Raw genomic sequence first — 15,305 nt, forward strand, 5'->3', positions numbered from 1 at the left:
CGGCCGCTGAGGGGGAGCGGGGCCGGGCCCGGGACCGCCGGGACGCTGAGGCGGCGGTACCGGCCGCCGGCCTGGAGGTGCGAGCCCTCGGGAGGCGCTGACGAGGTAAGCCAGGCCTCGGCCGTACCGGAGGGCCCGAGCCGGTGCAACGGCTGGACACGGCGGCTCTGCCCCGTCCCAGCGGGCTGGGGAGGCCCGGGGGGGGCCTGTGGTGCCCTCCCTGTGAGGGGCTGCGGATCTCCCTCAGGCAGGGAGAGCGAGGGGTGCCGGCTCCGTCAAGGGGCGAATGAGGGAGGCTCGTACCTGTATTTCTGGCGTCGCGCTTTTACTGGCATTTATTATTGACGAAAAAGCTGTAAAATGGCATATTTCCCGTGCTGTCGGTGTGAACCGGAGGGGTTTTTTGCGGTGCTCGGGGCTTGTTTCTGCAGTGTGACGGGTCTGCTCGGGCTCCCTCAGCTTCCTCCCCGCTTTCCCCACTTTGTTTCCATACTTCTGAAGGACAACGTTTGGCCAGAGTGGAAAATATTTGTGTTTAAAAGAGGAGTTGTATCTTGCTTCAGTCGCCGTCAGGTTTTGTCTTGTTTGCTTTCATTGCCAAGCACTATTTCTTTTATTTTTTATTTCTTTTTTAATCCTTAGTGCTGAACAGAGTGAGTTTGTGGGCCATAATCTGATTTCTTTCGCCGCCTGTGCCGAGGGATAACGTGCCGGGCTGCGGTTGTAATCGTCCGAGGCATCTGTAGAAGCTAGTAAATTAATAATATTTCCTGCCTTGAGTATTTTTTTTTCTTTTTTTTTGAGTGTGGGGGAGTTGGGGAAGAAGCTCCTGGGTGGTTGGGTCTGGTTTCTTTCCTAACGCAGGCCGTTGGGTTGTGTAATCCCTCGTTTTGTCAATTCCTAAGGGAAAAAAAACATTGTAGTTGCTCAAGTTGGGGGGTGATATAAAAAGAATCCTTTCTTCTTTTAGATTGCCAGGAGGTCAGGCAGGTCTCATTCTGTGCTCTCCATGGGCTGGTTTCTCTTTTCACTTTGCTGCAACATCAGGAGAAGCCCTGGGGATGTTGGACCCTGCTCATTGCTCTCACCTGGATGGAAACAACCATCAGCTGCTTTCTCTCCAACTCCTGTGCTGATGTTTAACTAGTAATTTGTGCTAAATAATCGCAGTAGAAAAGTATTTATAGCCAACTAACACTAAACTTAGATGATTCTGGTACTCCCAGTGATTTCATGAGATGAATAGGAAGATCGCAGGGTGGTTTTAACATCAGAAGGTGTTAAAAGGAGGAACTCCTATTTTGTGGCTGATGAACTGTTGTCAGAGTGGATGGTGAAAGATGAGATTTCTTCAAAGTGTGTTCTCTAGAGTGGAAAACCCGTTGCACCTTGTAGTAATTGCTCTTTTTGGCAAGTATAATCTTCTTTGCAGTAGACCCACCCTGGGGATAGGCGATATAAATCGTGATGTGTAGTGTGATATCAAATTAGGTGTATATGCAAAACAGATTTGGCCTTCGGTACCACATGCATTTTTTATACTGTGGATAGATTTTTAGCTGTGGGAAGCATTTAAAGCAGATACAAGTAGCTTTGTTGTAAAAATATATGTAATGCCCCATTATGGAAAGATTATAGATGCTGAAATAATTGTTTAACTTTTGAAATACAGCAAAATATAGCAATATTTAAATATGCAAACACTTTAATGAGCATCTAAGCATCTTTCTGAAGCTTGTAAGGTAGTTGAATTTTCCTTTTGAAATATCACTTTGGTCATTGAACAAGTTTGATACCTGTGAGGGAAATAGGGAGGAAAAACTTAAATACTTGTAACAGTAATCACAGAATGATATGGGGTTGGAAGGGACCTCTGGAGATCATCTCCTCCAACCCCCTGCCAAAGCAGGGCCACCCACAGCAGGTCCCACAGGAACGTGTCCAGGTGGGGTTTGAATGTCTCCAGAGAAGGAGACTCCACCACCTCTCTGGGCAGCCTCTGCCAGGGCTCTGCCACCCTGAAATGAAAGAAGTTCCTCCTCATGTTGAGATGGAACTTCTTTTATTCATGTTTGTGCCCCTTCCCTCTTGTCCTGTCCCTGGGCACCACCGAAAAAAGACCAGCCCCATCCTCTTGACACCCACCCTTCAAGTATTTATAGAATTAGATCCCCCCTCAGTCTTCTCCAGACTCAAAAGCCCCAAGTCCCTCAGCCTTTCCTCAGCAGAGAGATGCTCTAGGCCCCTCCTCATCTTTGTAGCCCTCTGCTGTCCCCTCTCCAGCAGTTCCCTGTCCTTCTGGAACTGGGGAGCCCAGAACTGGTCCCAGTGCTCCAGCTGGGGCCTCCCCAGAGCAGAGCAGAGGGGCAGGATGACCTCTCTCCACCTGCTGGTCCCACTCTTCCTGATGCCCCCCAAGATGCCATTGGCCTTCTTGGTCACAAGGGCACATTACTTAATCTTAACATCCCTTCCATAAAGAGATAACTATACGAAGTTATTAGCTACTTAAATTATTAAATTTTGCTAGGTTTAGCACGCCTCATTATATGTAACCCAGTTGTCCATTTCAATTATAGTAGTAACTGAATTAATTACTATAAATTGAGTTTTATATAGTGTAGCGAGTGTAAAGGAAAAAATAGGACAAATTAATCAATAATCATAAAATATTTTTATGTTGTACAAAATTTCCAGCACTATAATACATCATATATTATCAGGGAGTTTGTGTAAAATTGTCACTTTGAGAGCCATTGCTGCTTTCCACTGGCTCTTTTCGGCCACTGCAAGACAAAATGGTGAAACCAGTAATACTGGTCCTGATACGTAGTATATTCTTAAGCTGTAAAGCCAAGTCTCAGTATGGGTTGGGTATATATTTGATTAGTTGGGGTTTTTTTTTTAAGCTCTGTATTCTGTTGGTTTTCTCGTTTAAAGTTCAATTTGTTCTTCTCATTTTATAGTTCCAGTACAGCTGTCCCTCAAGCAGCAGGAATCTCACTGGGGAGGGCAAACAAAAGCTTTAAAGAAACATCTGCCCGCTGCAAAGAGCAGAATTAGCATTTGAATTTTCATTTCTTGGAAAAACTTTGGAAAAAATATATTATATACCCGTAGGAGTTATTTAATGGGTGGAGAGAAGTCTGGTCTTTGACACAGAAATATAGGGTGTGCTTGACTCAGCCTTCTTCCCTTCTCATGGTGGTTTGCTAATCAGATTAAAGCAATTATTTCTGCATTTATTCTGGAAAACGCTCTCTGTGTTTGAGTTCTGACTTTAACCTGGGATGTAGGAATGTAAGAGTAAGGATAGAGATAATTTTCCTTTTTTAATTGTCCCCACAGCGCCTCTCCTTCCCTCTGTAATTGGATGTGTTTCTAAAATGGATGTTGTCATTCTACCTTCAAATTGGTGCAGTAATTAGTCAATAAAATATTATGACTGGAATTGGGTTAGGAGGTCAGGAAAATGATCCTTACATTTTTTGCAGCTTTCAATTTTGTTAATTTGTGACAAATCTTAGAGGCTTTCGTGAACCTTCAGGGAGATTTGGGGGAGTGTGACTCACAGCAGTAAAAATGGACAAAATTAAGGGATCCTTAATACATCTTGTGGAATTTTATATTAATAATCTGAAGACATGTTTTGTTGCACGTGTAAATTAGACGAGGAAGTACTTAAATTCTACAAATGCTTATTTACCTGTAAAAGTGAAAGGAAATCTCTCTGAAGGGACCTCAACTTCTTAAGAGAAAGGTGTTTGTGGGATTCATGTCCCGTCAGCAAAAGTTCCTTTGAGAGGCTTAATATCCACTTGCTCTCTTGCCTCTGACAACATTGTGACTGAGGGCAGAGAGGACAAATAAGCTTAATATTAATTAGTTGTGTCGCTTAATGGGTGTGTGCTAATGTAAGGGACAGTACGTGGTGGATGGAGATGTGGTAGTTTTGAGGTTTAGGTCAGTTTGGAACGGTAAGAAGTAATGGAATTTTTACGTCAAGCTTTTTTGGATCTTGTATATCTTTAGAGAAAGGCATTTTGAGAAGGGGGGTGGTTTTTTTTTTTTATAACTGTGAGTCAGTAGTTCCAGTTCAGGACAAGGGTGTGAAGGTGACTAGTAGCTCATCTGAAATAAGCTATTTTGAGACTAGTAAACAGGGTGGCGATCAAAATTAGTAGATTCTATCACCACAACACTGACCTGTTGGGTAGTGATTGTAAAGAATGAAAGAAAGTATGTTATGTTCCTGAGGTGGCACTGAGAAAAATACATAAGCTGTACATCTGGGTCTGATTTATAGGATTTAGGTTTTGATTTTTCTCACCTCCTTTTCAGAACATTTTATTAACAGTCAGCAAACTGTGGGATTACTGCAGAGAAATCTCTTTTTGAGCAGGTTGATCAATGCCCACGGTGCCTGGGCTTGTTTATGTCCCATTTCCGCTGCTTGAAACCAAGAAGGGCTTGAAAAATCCCTTTTTGTGAGCAGAACAACTGTCCTGTAGGTGGGATATGAAATAAGCACATTTTGCTCTTCAAAATTAGGCTTTTATTGACAACTGACTCCCACGTAAAACGTGTGTGGAAAAGGAGCTGAAGCAGAAAACACAATATTAAAGTCACTATTTTTTTTTTTTCCAGCTGTTCTTCACCTTCTTTGCCTTCTTCACTTTCTTTGCCTGCAGTAAATTAATTGTATTAATGTCACTGAGTTGTTCAGGCTCTTGCTACAGAAGAGGAAGCCACTAGAACAAGTTACTGGCCAGGTGGACCAAAAAATACGCCCTGTTTCCTCATCCAGCGGAGTAAACAGTGGAAAAAACAGATGAAATTATCTTGAGGGCTACCAAAAGACTTTTAAGATGTAGTTTTCTTTATTTTTCTTGTACTTAGGCGGTGTGTGGACCACTTAATAATTGTGTTTAGTTCTTTATTGTGGTCTAAAGTATGTCTGTCTTGAGGGTTTGAGCTTTAGGGAACCAAGCTTTGGTACCTGGTGAATGTTTCGTGTGGAAAAAATATACTAAAGGACTGTAAATATAGTGGAGACTTTCATGACCTCAGATGGTAGCCATCAAACTTTGATGGAGTCCAAAAAATAGCAGACAGGGGAGAAATGGAGAATTTAACCAGTATTTGGAAAGGTGTGAAAGATGGTGTTTGCCCCTTGAGGGCAAAGATAAGTCCATTTATGGTCAACTAGGTTCTCTAAAAGAGTGTAGAGTCATAGAATTGTCTAGGTTGGAAGGGATGTTTAAGATCTTCAAGTCCAACCATCAACGTAACTCTGATAAAAAAAACATCACTAAACCATGTCTCTAAGTGCTATGTCAGCCCGGGTTTCAAATACCCCCAGGGATGGTGCCTCAACCACTGCCCTGGGCAGCCCAGTCCAAGGCTTAAGAACCTTTTCCATGCAAAATTTTTTCCTAACATCCAATCTAAACCTCCCCTGGCACAACGTGAGGCCATTTCCTCTTGTCCCATGGCCTGTTCCTTGGGAGAAGAGACCGACCCCCCCTGGCTACACCCTCCTTTCAGGGAGTTGGAGAGAGCGAGAATTTTTCCTAACAACCAATCTAAACCTCCTCTGGCACAACTTGAGGCTGTTTCCTCTTGTCCCATGGCCTGTTCCTTGGGAGAAGAGACCGACCCCCCCTGGCTACACCCTCCTTTCAGGGAGTTGGAGAGAGCGAGAAGGTCTCCCCTCAGCCTCCTTTTCTCCAGGCTGAACACCCCCAGCCTCTCCTCACAAGGCTTGTGCTCTAGACCCCTCACCAGCTCCGTTGCCCTTCTCTGGACACGCTCCAGCCCCTCAATGTCTTTTTTTGTGGTGAGAGCCCCAAAACTGGACCCAGCCCTCGAGGTGGGGCCTCATGAGCGCCCAGTACAGGGGGATGATCACCTCCTGAGTCCTAGTCCCCACGCTGTTCCTGATACTGGCCAGGCTAGGATGCTGGTGGCCTTCTTGGCCACCTGGGCACGCTGCTGGCTCATGTTCAGCCAACGGTTGACCAGCACCCCCAGGTCCTTTTCCACCGGGCAGCTCCAGCCACTCTGTCCTAGCCTGGAGTGTCCATGGGGTTGGTGTGACCCAAGGGCAGGATCCAGCACTTGGCCTTGTTGAACCTCATCCCGTTGGCCTCGGCCCATCCATCCAGCCTGTCCAGATCCCTCTGCAAAGCCTTTCCACCCTCCAGCAGATCAACACTCCCACCCAACTTGGTACCATCTGTGAATTTACAGAGGGTGCACTCGATCCCCTCATCCAGATCATTGATAAAGATGTTAAAGACAACCAGCCCCAATACTGAGCCCTGGGGCACGGTTCTATTTTTCATAAAAACAGCTTTTCTCTCTCCTCCTGTTTCGCACAAAACCTTTTTTTGTTGATATTTTTTTTGAGCACTGGGTCCAGTTCTGGGCTCCCCAGTTCCAGATAGGGAATGGTTCTATTTTTCATAAAAACAGCTTTTCTGTCTCCTCCTATTTTGCACAAAACCTTTTTTTGTTGGGTGTTTTTTTTGAGCACTGGGTCCAGTTGTGGGCTCCCCAGTTCCAGAAGGACAGGGAACTGCTGGAGAGGGGACAGCAGAGGGCTACAAAGATGCTGAGGGGCCTGGAGCATCTCTCTGAGTCCTAGCCTGGAGTGTCCATGGGGTTGGTGTGACCCAAGGGCAGGATCCAGCACTTGGCCTTGTTGAACCTCATCCCGTTGGCCTCGGCCCATCCATCCAGCCTGTCCAGATCCCTCTGCAAAGCCTTTCCACCCTCCAGCAGATCAACACTCCCACCCAACTTGGTACCATCTGTGAATTTACAGAGGGTGCACTCGATCCCCTCATCCAGATCATTGATAAAGATGTTAAAGACAACCAGCCCCAATACTGAGCCCTGGGGCACGGTTCTATTTTTCATAAAAACAGCTTTTCTCTCTCCTCCTGTTTCGCACAAAACCTTTTTTTGTTGATATTTTTTTTGAGCACTGGGTCCAGTTCTGGGCTCCCCAGTTCCAGAAGGACAGGGAACTGCTGGAGAGGGGACAGCAGAGGGCTACAAAGATGAGGAGGGGCCTGGAGCATCTCTCTGCTGAGGAAAGGCTGAGGGACTTGGGGCTTTTGAGTCTGGAGAAAACTGAGGGGGGATCTGATGAAGGCCTAGAAATACTTGAAGGGTGGGTGTCAGGAGGATGAGGCCAGGCTTTTTTCAGTGGTGCCCAGGGACAGGACAAGAGGGAATGGGCACAAACTTGACCATCAGAAGTTCCACCTCAACATGAGGAGGAACTTCTTTCCTGTTGAGGGTGGCCGAGCCCTGGCCCAGGGAGGTGGTGGAGTCTCCTTCTCTAGAGGCATTCCAACCCCACCTGGACATGTTCCTGTGCAACCTGCTGTGGGTGGCCCTGCTTTGGCAGGGGGTTGGAGTAGATGATCTCCAGAGGTCCCTTCCAACCCCGTATCATTCTGTGTAAGCTGGGTTAATCTGTTACTGTAGTTAAAATGCCAGGAAATTACATGTTGATTATTTATTTTTATTTTTAATTTTTTTTTAGAGGTTACCCTGTAGGATGCTCATAAACTTGGAAGGAAAGATGTCTTTCCTCCATCACCTGGTGGCTGTAGTTGCTTAGAAATATCTTATTTAAAGCTGGGCTTATGGCTGTTCATGTTGTAGGAGCTGAAGTTTCTTGGGCGTCATCGAAAAGGCATCACAGAACTTTAGGGAGTTCTGAGATAAGATAAATTCCTGAATGGAAGGAGTTAGTTTTGTTACACCCTTTTAATGTTGTTTCTCAGTATGGTCATCTACTGTAAGTATCAGTAGAACTTGCTGAGACTTTTTTTTCTTTAGAGAAGCAGAATGAATATAGTTTTTTTTTTTAGAGGAACAAAACCTCCTGGGGAAAATCTGTTTGTTATTACTGTAAGAGGAGAAGGAAAAGTTCTTAAAGTCCACAAATCTACTTCCTACTTCTACAAGCATTTAGGTAGCAACTGGATTCTTCTGGCAGATCTCAATGGCTTGAAATTTATTTCACTTTGAGGAAAAAAAAAAGAATTAGTGCCTTATTTTTCTGTCACTGTGAGGGGAAAAAACCCCAATCTCGGCGTACGCTGAGTCTTGGGCTTTTTCTGTTAAAGGGGCAAAATTTTATTCAAGTAAGATCATTTATTCTATTCTAAGTAAATGTTCAACCAAAGTTCTGGAAATCCTCTTAAACTAATTGCATTTTATAATCCTGTAATGCTTCTGGCACAAACTTCCATCTTCACTCCTGGACCACTTTGAAATTTCTCTTCTCCCAGGTAGTCCCCATCACAAAAAAGCCTTCTGCAAACGCTGGGCCTTCAGAGCTTTTTGTTAAATGAGAGATGTAAGGGTTATAAGGGTATTGTATCCCATATTTTACTCTCTATATGTGCTAGGATTTTATCTCTGAAATAGTTGGGTGCTGTGCATTTGCTCTAAATCTCAAGTTCTTCACGTAACCTCCGTGATGGCTGCAAAGATCACAGCTTTTCCTTGCATCTCCTTAATTTCTTTTAAATAAGTTTTCCTTGGTTTTCTACTGTTCTTTATTAATATCAACAGCTACTGGAATGGGCTTTTCTGGAAGTAACTGCTTCTACAAAGAGGGTGAGTCTTGAGAATCCCTCCAGTAGTAGATCCTGTATCTTTGAAACAAGGGGAGAAGTTCCTCCTGGGTAGGATCTTGCATCTTCTTTTAAAGCTGTCCCCATTCTTATGTCTTATCCAGCTCTGGAATGAATATTTAGGTTACACACTAATACATTGCACAGCGTTTTTATCTTGATGGGCATGCTTTTATTTAAATATAAACTTTTAAAGCTATTGGTCACATTTATTTCTTCTCAAAAGATGGAAGATTATTGAAGTTGATGTCCTGGAAAGGTGTGAGATGCTTAGGAGCATCCCTGGCACTGAGTTAGTAGCATCGTGGTGGTTTTTTCTTTAATGACATTGTTTATAAAGGAGAGAAGTGCTGATAAGCAGCATGGAGAACTGAAAACTCAACACAGCTAGCAATGAAAAGAGGTTTTGGAGTGTGTCTCTACCAACTTTTTTTTCAAAAAAGCAGATTATTTTACAGAGATCGGGAGTTGATGTGTGGTCAGCATGACCTTTTCTCACTAAATACGTGTTATCTGTGCAGCACTGATAGGGGTAGGGGCTTTAAGGTGTAAATTATTGATGGCACGCTGGAATTAGCTGAGAATGGGAGTAATTTGCCTAGTTTGTGCATATTTAATTGGAAAATGTATTTTTGAACAGCTTGTCAATTTAACTTCCCCATTTAAAATGTGATTTTCTCCACCGGTGACAGCCTTGATATTGATACAGCTGTGACACTGTGTTCTTGCCAAGTGTCATTTATGTAAATCCCAGTGACATGATGACAGTAACTTTTAAATTCCTTGAATTAAGATATTATTGTCCAAAGTTTGTTGAAAGAAAAAAATTTTAATGCCTTCTTACACATCTATTTTCTGCATTTCAGTAACTGTTCAAGAGAGTGAACTAAAGATTTACTGGTAGCAAATTTAGGGTCTGTATATTCCTTATTTACATGATAGAATTTAAATGTTTCTCTCTTCTCTTTTTTTTTTCCTTGAAGAAATGAAAATCTAGAAAGAGATTTGCCAGATAAAGAAGATGGGAGCCAACAGCAGCAGCATCAGCGAGCTTCCCGAAAATGAGTACTTAAAAAAATTATCAGGAGCAGAGCCCATCTCGGAGAACGACCCTTTCTGGAATCAGCTGCTGTCTTTTAGCTTCACCACCCCAACAAACAGGTAAGAGGGTGCTTGTTGAAGTATTCAACTCGTTAATATGTTTATGTAAGTTGTGATTCTGAAGGCAAATGAATGATTATATTAATTATTCCTGATTTAGGTAGCGGAGGAATAAATGCCTGTGTAATATGGACTGTTGTTTCTAATTTTGGATGCTCTTTCCACCACCTCTTCCATCCCTGTGGGTTCCTGTCTTCATAAGAGCTCTGATTTCTGTTCATTTTCCTGAGGAAGATCAGAAGTAGGGTCTGTAGTGTTTTGGGGAAGCTTTTATTTCTTTCTTTTGGTTGGCTTTTTTTTTTTGTGGTGGTTGCTTTTGGGTGCTTTTTCTTTAAGAAAGTCTCTGGTGTTTCTGGAGTTGCAGAAATCTCCCGATGTGTGATGTTTCCTCTTGACTTACAGTGAACTGTGCATCTTCCATAACATAAATTTAGATTAACAGTTGATTTTCTTAGTTTGTAGGGCTTTTTTCCTCACTTCTTTAGAATCATTCAGGTTGGAAAGACCCTTGGGATCATTGAGTCCAACCATCAACCCTACTCTGCAGAGTTCTCCCAGAACTTTTACATTTTAACAAGAAGCTTGGCATGTTGTCTCCTTAAAATACGTTTTCTAAATATCTAAAATTCAACTTTTGCATGTCTTGTCACTCTAGAAAGTGCTGTAGATCTAAACAGAGTTAATATTTTTGTGAGGATCCATAGCACATCTCCAGAAATACAGACCATAAATCCTTGTGATTTCTGTTAAGTTCATTACCCTGTCTATTATCAATCTTAGAAGAATAATCTGCTTTTCCTTAATTCTTTTAAGTATTGCTTAAACTGGTTTTACAGTTCACAGTGTTAACCTGCTACTCTTTTGTCAGGTGAATGTCTTATTTGCCCCCTTTATTATTAGCACTATTTCCTGGCAATTTTTCATTAAGGGTCATAACGAACCACATCAAACCACTTGTGTAACAGGCTTAAATAGGCCACCGTGTGTTACTGCCAAAATTGGGAACACTTTTTTAATCTCTAATAAATTGGAAATGTGTTTGAGAGCTGTTGGTGGCCAATTTTATTGCCATCTTTCAATTATTCTTATTATTTTGTTATTAAAACAGAGCTCCTGTCAATACGAATGACAGTCAAGGGTGGGTTTTTTTTCCAGAAGGTGGAAAAACTAGTGCAGATTTATGACTCCTCTGATTTCTCCAACCTTGACTATAAATTAGTGATGGAATGAAGAAGGGAATACAATTTCTAGTGAGTTTATTTGTTAGACGACTTAGCTTTGTGTTCTGTTTTGTGCCCAGTAGCTTCTAAAAGCAGAGAGAGATGTTTATTTTCATAAAAATTAGGAGCAGTCTGTGTCTCCTGCTCGAGTGTTGGTGACTAAGTGACAGCTCACGTAACTGGGAGAGAAAATGGTGAAGGTGAACAACTGGGAGGCATTTACTGGGCGTTCTTTTTGTAAAGAATGAGGAGGAAAGAAGGATTTTGGCTTCGTAGAATGGTTAGAGTTGGAAGGGACCCTAAAGATTCTGGGTGGAGAGGGAACAGCCAGAGGGTAGCAAGAAGGTACAGTGTTGTGAAGGGTTGTAAAGCTCCTAAAAGGTGGTACCTAATTGGCAGTGGGTGAGGGAACAGGCATTTTTTCTATAAAATCCTTGAAAACTCAAGAATTATTTCCATCCTACCCATGTCTAACAAGATGAACAATATTCTAAGAAGTCATATAATAATACATCATTTTGGTTTTGGAGTTGTTTTTAGGGGGAAATAAATATATATATCTAACCCCCCAGCAATTTCTTTCAGCTATTCTACTGCTTCTCCCTCCCCCAACTAAATTAAAGGAGTTTTTCTGAGCTTATTTGCAAGTTTTTGTGCTTATTTCACAGGGTCAGATCCAGTGCAGAGTAGGTTTGCTTAAAAAAAGCAAAACAAAATACAAAACCGACCAAACAACAAGCCCCCAAACAAGAAATATAGTTAAAAAAACCCAAGCAAATAATAATAATTAAAAAAAAATCCAAAATTAGGTTGCAAGTTTAATTAGCTGAACACCAGATGGTGCTCTTGCCTGGCGGCTAGAAGGGAGATATTTTTAGCGGCATCTTTTTTGTGCAGCTTCATTATTGGAAGGAAACAAAAATCTCCCATTAAGCTGCATCTACCTGAGAGATGCATTTGACAAATGATGTTGAGATGATGTTGGCTGCGAAGCCCCCTCAGAGAACCTTGCCTGCAGGAACCCAACCACAGAGGTCAATGTTCATTTGTGAGATTGAAAGCTCGTGAAATAACGAGTTAACCCTTGTTTTGATTTAATGAGGCTGGAGTGAAGGTTGTGCTTTTGACAACAAGATGCTGGTTTGGGATGGCTGGGGAAAGGGGCCGGTTTTCACCTGTCAAACAGGATGCAATTTAAAGTTTTCTTCTCTCTTCAAATGCTTTTTCCAATTGTGTGTTGCAAAGTCGGTGTGTTTATGGTAGGTGATTGTTAGCAAGTGTTATTGGGAGTCATGTAAGTGTGGTGTGTTGTTTTTATGGAGGTAATTGGTGATATTTTAGAGAGAAAGATCTATCCTACTTCCTCAAATTTTTGCAAAGAAGGGATTAATATGATGCCCCAGGAGAAGAGGGTCATATTGCTCTGGGTCATAGAATCATGAAATGGTTCAAGTTGGAAGGGACCCTAAATACCATACTTGGTCCTGGAAGCTTGGATGTCACCAGCTGCCAATGTTGTAGAATCATTGAATGATTTGGGTTGGAAGGGACCTTAAAGACCATCCAGTTCCAACCCCCTGCCCAGGCCACACCTCCCACCACACCAGGTTGCTCCAAGCCCCCTCCAACCTGGCCTTGAACCCCTCCAGGGATGGGGCAGCCACAGCTTCTCTGGGCAACCTGGGCCAGGCTCTCACCACCCTCACACCAAAGAAGTTCTTCCTGAGATCTCATCTCAATCTCCCCTCTTTCAGTTTGAAGCCTTTGTCCTATGGCTCCTCTCCATGATCCAGAGTCCCTCCCCAGCTTTCCTGGAGCCCCTTGAGGGACTGGAAGGGGCTCTAAGGTCTCCCTGGAGCCTTCTCTTCTCCAGGCTGAACCCCCCCAACTCTCTCAGCCTGTCCTCCCAGCAGAGGGGCTCCAGCCCTTGGGGCATCTTCGTGGCCTCCTCTGGACACGCTCCAACAGGTCCATGTCCTTCTGCTGTTGGTGGCCCCAGAGCTCTCTCTAGGGAGGATCCAAATTAGTCCAGGTATTGCTGATCACATTTGCCAAAGGAAGATATTTTGGGCTGCCAAACCCAGTTGGATCTTCTGAGGAACGATAGTCATTCATCCCCAAAAGTAGATTTTGGGGCCTTTGCTTGAGGGTTGGTGATTTACTGGCTTTCCAATCTGAGAAAGATGAAGACATGATACTGTGTCTGATCTTTTAATGGCACTGCTTTCCCTGGCTTTGTCAGTGTTGGGTTGATGGTTGGACTTGATGATCTGAAAGGTCCCTTCCACCCTAAACAATTCTATGATTCTACTCTTCTCTACTGGATTAATTTTTTTCAGTCCAGTTAACTTTTTATCACCTGTTTCTGTGAAGAACTCAAGGTACTTTGCGGGGGGGATGGATAGAGTTTGCCAAAAACCAATCCTACTGACTCTGAAGCTGCTGTGTCTCCGTCAGCAACACTGATGCAAGATACTCTTGCCCTTTCACTATCCCTTGTCTGAAAAACAAGAGGGCAAAAAGAAGACTTTATTTCTTCAGCCCAGTTCGTTCCCTAGAGTGATTTGTAACGTGGCACCACAAAACAATTCTGCCGATTCTACTCTTCTCTACCGGATTCATTTTTTTCAGTCCAGTTAACTTTTTTTCACCTGTTTCTGTGAAGAACTCAAGGTAGTTTGTGGGGGGGATGGATAAAGTTTACCAAAAACCAAAACTACTGACTCTCAAGCTGCTGTGTCTCCATCAGCAACACTGATGCAAGATACTCTTGCCCTTTCACTATCCCTTGTCTGAAAAACAAGAGGGCAAAAAGAAGACTTTATTTCTTCAGACAAGTTCCTTCTCTAGAGTGATTCGTAACGTGGCACCACAAAACAATTCTACCACAATGAGGGATTGATATTTTTTTTTTCAGGGGGAGCAGAGCTAAAAGGTGGGCTTTTGGGTTCAATCTTGGAGTTGTGTAAATCTTCTGTGCTGTCTAAAAATGAAGGTGAAAATGTATGGTCAACCTTTCACTATCCCTTGTCTGAAAAACAAGAGGGCAAAAAGAAGACTTTATTTCTTCAGACAAGTTCCTTCTCTAGAGTGATTCGTAACGTGGCACCACAAAACAATTCTACCACAATGAGGGATTGATATTTTTTTTTTCAGGGGGAGCAGAGCTAAAAGGTGGGCTTTTGGGTTCAATCTTGGAGTTGTGTAAATCTTCTGTGCTGTCTAAAAATGAAGGTGAAAATGTATGGTCAAGGCAGAGCTGGCTCCTCCTCTTGAGACATGGTCTCCTTCTCTGGAGACATTCAAAACCCACCTGGACACGTTCCTGTGGGACCTGCTCTGGGTGGACCTTCTTTGGCAGGGGGTTGGAGTCGATGTTCTCCAGAGGTCCATTCCAACCCCTCCTGGGCACGTTCCTGTGGGACCTGCTCTGGGTGGACCTTCTTTGGCAGGGGGTTGGAGTAGATGTTCTCCAGAGGTCCCTTCCAACCCCATATTATTCCATGATTATATTATTCCATGATTCTGAGTGTAATAATCTGCTTTTATGGGCTGTTTGTTCTTCCTCTCGTAATGTTGATTTCCTTAATAGTTCAGCAAGTATTAAGAAAGAATATTAAGTGGGACTAATTATGAATTGGCCATCAGTAATTAAAGGAGCTCACCCCCCCTCCCTGTGACTCCCCTGGAGTGAGCGATAGTAACAGCCGGAGCGAGTCTCGGGTTTTGGGCAGGTAAAGGCACTGGGGCCTCACACAATTTAGGAGTGGTAAGAGATAAGTAATGTACACAGAAGTGATAAGAAAAGGGAAACCTACCAGCAATTTAATCTTAGCTTGTCTCCTGCTTTTCGCTGTAAAAGATATATTGTGATCTCCTCTTGCGTAAAGCAGCCAAGCAGGTAAAATCCCCTTGGGCTACAGAAGTGGAAATTTCCAATTTCAGCCAAAAAAAACTGGCTTCACACGGCCTGGACGAGCATACGATCTGCTGGATCAAGCACTGGCTGACTGGAAGGTCCCAAAGAGTGGTGCTCAATGGATTCAAATCCAGCTGGCGGCTGGTCACTAGTGGTGTGCCTCAGGGCTCAGTGCTAGGACCATTTCTATTTAACGTCTTTATTGATGATCTTGATAAGGACATAGGGTGTATCATCAGCAAGTTTGCAGATGACACCAAGTTAAGCAGGAGTGTTGACTCCCAGGAGGATAGGGAAGCCCTACAGAGGGACCTAGATAGATTGGATCACTGGGCCAAGATCAAC

At 43.3% G+C, this 15,305-nt stretch overlaps 1 protein-coding gene across 1 annotated transcript in view; it reads left to right on the forward strand.

Annotated features, from left to right (window-relative positions):
- The window catches only part of DYM (dymeclin), a 346,567-nt gene continuing 331,262 nt past the window's right edge, over positions 1-15,305 (forward strand). Inside the window, exons 1-2 of the mRNA XM_014960813.1 lie at positions 1-105; positions 9,644-9,821. Of these exons, the coding sequence (XP_014816299.1) occupies positions 9,682-9,821 (140 nt within the window). The 5' untranslated portion in view covers positions 1-105; positions 9,644-9,681. The remainder of the gene's footprint in view (positions 106-9,643; positions 9,822-15,305) is intronic.

This window comes from Calidris pugnax, unplaced genomic scaffold, assembly GCF_001431845.1.
Source record: "Calidris pugnax isolate Ruff unplaced genomic scaffold, ASM143184v1 scaffold150, whole genome shotgun sequence".
Lineage (NCBI taxonomy): Eukaryota > Metazoa > Chordata > Aves > Charadriiformes > Scolopacidae > Calidris > Calidris pugnax.